The sequence below is a fragment of the Penaeus chinensis genome, chromosome 37 (genome assembly GCF_019202785.1).
Source record: "Penaeus chinensis breed Huanghai No. 1 chromosome 37, ASM1920278v2, whole genome shotgun sequence".
In the NCBI taxonomy this organism is placed as follows: Eukaryota; Metazoa; Arthropoda; class Malacostraca; order Decapoda; family Penaeidae; genus Penaeus; species Penaeus chinensis.
The window spans coordinates 12,416,979-12,424,478 of record NC_061855.1 but is presented as its reverse complement, the minus strand read 5'-3'; the positions used below and the strand labels follow the sequence as shown (position 1 = coordinate 12,424,478).

The following is a 7,500-nucleotide window of genomic DNA, read 5'->3' as shown; positions in this document are numbered from 1 at the left end:
ATTAGAGGTTTACTTCTGTTGAAGTAAACTCAGAATTTGGATGGAGAGCGCGTATATGTTTATATATGTGTGTGTGTGTGTGTGTGTGTGTGTGTGTGTGTGTGTGTGTGTGTGTGTGTGTGTGTGTGTGTGTGTGTAATTTGTATGTGTGTGTGTGTGTGTATATATATGTATATAATATATATATATATATATATATATATAATAATAATAAATATATATATGATATATATATATATATATATATATATATGCATATACATATGTGTATATATACATATATATATTTATTTATGTATTATATATAATTACGTATTTATATAAACATATATATATATATATATATATATATATGTGTGTGTGTGTGTGTGTCTGTGTGTGTGTGTGTGTGTGTGTGTGTGTGTGTGTATTATATGCATACATGTATATATACATATATATTAAACATACATACATACATATATATACATACATATACACATATATATGCATATGTATATATATGTATATATAATTTATATATATATATACATACACACATACATATGTGTGTATATATATATGTGCGTGCGTGTATGCATGCATGTATGTATGTGTATATATATATACACATATATATACATATATATATAGATATATCTATCTTACAATATCTAACTATATATATATATATATATATATATATATATAGTGTTGTGTGTGTGTGCATGTAAACATACATATGCATATATACATACAGATATATACATACATATATACACATGTATGTATGTATGCATGTATATATATATATATATATATATATATATATATATCACACACACACGCATATATATATATATACACACATATATATACATATATATTCATATATATATATATACATATATATACACAACACACACACATGCATATATATATATATATATATATATATATATATATATATATATATGCATGTGGGTGTATGTATATATATATTTATTTATTTAATCATATGTATATATTACATATAAATAAATAGATAAATAAATCTATGTATATTATGCATATACATATATATAAATATATATGTATGAATTATATACATACATATTTATATATGTATGTATGTATGTATTATATACATATAATTATATTTGTATATGTATATGTATATATATATATATATATATATATATATATATATGTGTGTGTGTGTGTGTTAGTGTGTTTGTATGTGTGCGTGTGTATGTGTTGTGTGTGTGTGTGTGTGTGTGCATATATATATATACACATATTTATAATGTACATATATATGTATATAGATATATATGTATATGTATATATATTATGTACATATATATATATATATATATATATATATATATATGTGTGTGTGTATATGCATGTATATATGTATATATATGTATACATATATTTTATTTTTCAACAGCCATTTATTCCACTGCAGGTAATTGGTCTCTTTCAATTCATTATTTGAGAGGTTATTTGGCAGTTTTACCCTTGCCTAATTGGGTGCCCTTCCTAATCAATTGCGGTTCGATGCGCTTAACACCTGTACCACGGTGGCGACTTCCCCTGCGTCACCTGCGTTTGACTTCTCAAGGCGATATGTCGTTTTCTCGCCGTGAGATCGCGCGCGAGCCAAGACTCGAGGCGAAGGCAGAGTTTTACAAATGCCGCTACATGTATATATACATATTATATATAAATGTATATATACACATTATATATACATATACACACACATATATCATATATATATATATACACATCATATTAACAAATATATATATATTTATAATCATATATATACATACATACGGGCGTTTTACAGCATATATATATATATATATATATATATATATATATAAACATACACACACAAAGACACACACAAACTCACACGCGCATATATATGTATATATACACATATATATACGTATGTGTGTGTATATATATGTATGCATTTATCCATGTGGGTGTATATAGATGCATATATCTATATATATATACATATATATATATATATATATATATATATATGTGTGTGTGTGTGTATGTATATAATACATATAAATATATATATGTCTGTATATTATACATATATATGTATGTATATTATACATATATATGTGTATATATACATGTATATGTGTGTATGTATTATATACATACATATATATGTGTATATATACATATATATGTGTGTATGCATTATATACAAACATATATTTATATATGTATGTGTCTATATGTATGTGTGTGTGTAAATATATGTGTATGTATATGTGTGTGTGTGTGTTAATTACATACATATATAATGTATATATGTATAATATATATAAATATTAATTATAAATCTATAATTATACCCAAACAAACATATATATATGTAAAATTATAAATATTAAAATAAATATATTATGTAATTTATAAATATTATATAACGTAAACATACCCAAAAAAAAAAATGAGTGTGTTTTTGAGTGGTGTGTAAGATACATAAGAAATATACACATACCCAAAGTTAATTTTTATAAGTTTATATATATATATACAAAAAAAAACAAATTACAAGCCACAGAATATATATAAAATTTTGTAAAAATATATTATATAAATATAAAAAGTGTGGTGGTGTGTGTAAGGTTGTCAGTTTAGTTGTGTGCGTGATGTGTGTGGAATACCCTTTATAATATTGGATAATAAATTAAAAATTAAAAAATATGTAAATAATATATGTTATACGTATTAATAACAATTGTGTGTGTGTTTGTATGTATTTATGTATTTATGTAAGTATGTATATATCTATCTCTCTATCTATATATATGTGTGTGTGTGTGTGTGTGTGTGTGTTTATATATGTATATATATATATATATATATGTGTGTGTGTGTGTGTGTGTGTGTGTGTGAGTGTGTGTGTGTGTGTGTGTGTGTTAGTGTGTGTTGTGTGTATGTGTGTGTGTGTGTATATGCATATATATACATATATTGTATATATCTACACAAATACATATATATACACATTTATTCACACTTATATCTATTTCTTTACTTATATCAAGTATCATTTAAATAATGCATATGTAAAAGACAGTGGTTATCTAAGCGGATAATAGCAATATGTCGCTATGATTTATTAGTGGCACCACGTCAGTTACTGAGTGCTACATAGTTTAGCTCTGCTGTTGTTATACGATTACTCTCTTTGTACAGTTGTTGAACGGTTATTGAAACTTGATAATTACTTTTTTTAATGAATGACGCCAACCAAAATTTAAAAAAACTTGACTTGCAAACTGCCCCCCTCGGTGTGACCCAGTTTCCGAAAAACGGTGTAAGGGGCTTAATTCAATCATAAAGTCTTTAAAATTTACATTTAAAAAAAAAACTGATGATAAAAGGGGGTTTTATGCTCAATGAAGAATCTAGAAAGCGTAAATGTAGAAAGTGCTGTAGTTTGACTGCCATCGAACCTTGTCGATTTCGCAGAGAACACAGAGGAACGGACGAGCACCTTGTTTGCGCACACATACTCATAAATGTGTGTGTACGCATTTATATATACATATGTATAAGTATATGTGTTCATATATGTGTATGTATATATATATACATATATATATAAATAGCTAAGTATACATAATATATATATATTCATATAGCTACATATAGATTTAAAATTTTAAAATAATTTATATTTCATAAATTTTTAAAAAAATACATACTATATACCACATTAATATATGTTATATAATTTATATATAAAATATAAACACCATACATATATAAATAAATATATATATATATAATATATATATTAAAAAACATACCATCAATTGGGAAAAAATTGTGGAATTAAGAAAATTTTATCATTGAAAATTTGTAAAGGTTTTTAAATTTGTATAAAAATAAAAATGGGGTTTTTGGGGGAAAAAAAGGAAAATTAAAAGGTTTAAAAGGGTTTAAAAATTTAAAAACCCTTAAAATAATTTTGTAAACACAATAATTTGTGTGTGGTGTGTGGTGTTTTGTTGGGGTGTGTGTGGTGTTTGATGAGTAGTGAGTATAAAGGTGAGTGATGAGTGAGTGAGTAATTTAAGTGAGTGAGGGGAAAAGGAAACCGAGTGAGTGAGTATGTGGTTTTGTGTTTTTTTTTGTGTTATAATAATGTAGTACCTATATAAAATACATAGGTGTATATATACTAAAACAAATACACATTTTTTAAATGTGTCTCCTCTCTCTCTCTCTCCTCTCCCCTCTCTCCCTTCCACTCCTCCTCTCTCATCTCTCTCTCTCTCTCTCCTCTTTAAAACACATATATATTTTATAAAAAATATATAATTGTGTGTGTGTGTGGTGTGTGTGTGTGTGTGTGTGTGGTTGTGTTTTGTGTGGGGTGTGTGTGGTACGAAGTATATGCGCGTACTACATTTTTGTTTAATAATTTGTTGAAAGGAGGTTGATATCTACATTAATATAATAATATACAACACAGATGAACAAACAAGCGCACTCTGTTTCTAACCTTCCCCCTTTCTCCTTCCCTCCCACCCATTCACCGTCTGTATCACTTGAATTAGTGTTTTTTTGTATTTGAAAATGGAACGTTCAGCAAATGTTTTAAATACACAACCTTTTTTAAGGACGGGGGAACGGGGTTTGCGGGCCACATCCGGAAACCCAAAAGACCCTCAGTAAAACTCGGCTCACACATCCGTTGTGCCAAATCTGTATCTGACAGATTGTATTGCAACTGCTCAGTATATTTAACGATGGAAAGTATATTACTGAGAGTTTTGCTTACCTCTAGATATTATTTTTCTACCAGCAGTAGCTCATCTGCAGTGAAAGAATATTTTAGAATAATTTAGATACATATAAGTTTGTAGATCTGTGTGTGTGTGTGAGAGAGAGAAGAGAGAGAGAGAGAGGGGAGGAGAGAAGAGAGAGGAAAAGGGGAGGGGAGAGAGAGAGAGAGAGAGAGAGTGGAGAGAGAGAGAGAGAAAAGGAGAGGAGAGAGAAAAGAGAGAGAGAGAAGGAGAGAAGAAGAAAGAAGAGGGAAAAGAGAGAAGAGAAGAGAGAGAGAGAGAAAAAGAGAGAGAGAGAGAGAGAGAGAGAGTGAGGGAGAGAGAGAGAGAAAGAGAAGAAGAGAAAAGAGAGAGAAGAGTGTGTGGTGGTGAGAGAAGAGAGAGAGAGAGAGAGAGAGAGAGAGAGAGAGAGAGAGAGAGAGAAGAATATTGAGGAGAAAAAGAGAGAGAGAGAGAGAGAGAGAGAGAGAGAGAGAGGGAGAGAGTGTGAAGAGAGCGAGAAGAGAGAGGAGAGAGAGAGGAGAGAGAGAGAGAAAGAGGGAGAGAGATGTGGGGGAAAGGGGGGGAGGGAGAGGGAACCGATTAAACTACAGCCCCCCCCCCCCCCCCCCCTTTCTCTAACAGTTTGGTTGGTTCGGCGAGGGACCCCCCCGACGTGAGCACTGAAGATGCGTGCATGGCCGACCTTTTAGACCCCCACAAATAAATTTCCCCTGACCTCGATGAGATCAGGGGCGTGTGCAGGTAAAACTTGCCAAACGGAAACGCTTCTATTGCATGACGTATTGGCTTCTTGTTCACTGTTGAAATAAAGCGGAAAGGCTGATATGGAAAAGGATGAATATACAAATATTTTCAGAAGTCATTTACTGATAGGAAAGTAAATTTATTTACAAATGTGATATAATCTATACAAAATCCCTAATTAGGGCCTGTAAAACCCTTAGGGTATCTTTTTTTTTCTTATCCTTCGTGTTTTGCGCTCTTCATATTCAAAGTGGAATGTTATATTTTTTTCAAATTTGCGAAGATAATAACTCTCTCATGAACTCATGACATATAATCTTATTAAGGAATTATGGAGTCCATGCCTTGCTTGGGGTTTGAATACTAATTTCGTCTCCAACTTCCGTCAAAACGCTTATTTCAATTGTCACTCAAATATGCTCGGCTATTCAGCTGTTTCCCATAGAAAATGAACTAACTTTTGGGGCTTTCTCATATAACTCTCGATTCAGGATGTGGAAAGTTTTTGCCGGTGTAAAGAAATACACTGCCAATACCTTACAATCCCCACGAAAATTTGAGCTGGCCATCGCCTCCTCTAAACGAGTCCATCGCCACGTGTGAAAGGCGACCCCAACTCATCCTCTTCTATCTATTCAAACCCTACTATCTATCTACTACTATTTCTTTCTATTTAATCTATCTATCTATCTATCTTTTTCAAACTAGCAAATATATACATTAGAATATACTTATATATATAAAATATATATATATATATATATATATGTATACATACATACATACATACAACATACATACAAATATTTTAAATAATGTGTGTATATATATATATATATATATATAAAACGCTGGTTATCTATTTCTCACTGATGCTACCTAAAATCGTTGTGCTATTCAGTTACTTTCTCACTGTAAAAAAATATCCCGTTAAAAAAAAACACACACAATTTGCTTTGTTCACTCCAAATGAGAACAACAGAATAATGAGCGTTGAAATACTGCACATTTCAGTAAAATAGTAAATATATTCTGTTTTAGAAAGGACACAGAATAGAGGGTTCCTCACTTCCGAAGGCGGGGCAAACAATTGCTCCTTTTCTTTCAGTTCTCACTTCGGGGGTTTCCCAAACTTTTTGTTCCTCAGACCCCTTGGGTTTTTTAAATAGGTTCCCATGTACCCCTAAAACTAAAAATTAAGTTTAATAGAAAAAAAAAGGACATTTTATATTTTAAATTTATTTAAGTCGCATGTTTAAAATTTTTCAATAAAGTGGGCTAATCAACACAAAGAAAATGAAAAAAGGGTGCATTAGAGCAGATTACAACACCATGTATGTCCCAAGAATTTTTTTCCCCTTTCCCGACCAAATGTACCCCCTAAACGTGCAAATTTACCCCGGGGGGTACATGTACCCCGTTTGGGAACCCCTGCTCTACGAACCCAAAGCAGCCATTAACGAAAAACTGCATATCCATTCCAAAGGGGTTTTCAATATTTAACCCTAGAAAAAAAACACGCCATGTCAGAGAGTGATGGTTAATGCCGCGTCACAGTGCGAAAGCCCTCGTGGTTCCAATAGGAAAAAGGACTGCCCTATCATAATGTAATAGATAGATAGATATATTTTTTATAAATGTGTGTGTGGTGTGTGTGTTGTGGTGGGGTGTGGGGTATGTGTTGTCGTGCGTGTGTTTGTGTGTGGTGGTGTTGTGGTTGTTTGGTGTGTGTGTGTGGGTGTGTGTGTGTGTGTGTGTTTGCGGTGTGGTGGTGTGTGTGTGTACATATTTTATGTTTTGTTTTTATTTAAAATATGTGTAAATTTATATGTATATGTATAAGGAAAGAATACGAGATATTAAAAATAAAATATAAATAATATATAATAATAATATTATATATTAACATACATTAAAGAAAACCCCC

At 30.7% G+C, this 7,500-nt stretch overlaps 1 protein-coding gene across 1 annotated transcript in view; it reads left to right on the top strand.

Moving 5' to 3' along the window:
- The first annotated feature begins 7,109 nt into the window (after positions 1-7,109).
- The window catches only part of LOC125045304, a 9,113-nt gene continuing 8,722 nt past the window's right edge, over positions 7,110-7,500 (top strand). Inside the window, exon 1 of the mRNA XM_047642509.1 lies at positions 7,110-7,180. Coding sequence (XP_047498465.1) covers positions 7,110-7,180 — 71 coding nt within the window. The remainder of the gene's footprint in view (positions 7,181-7,500) is intronic.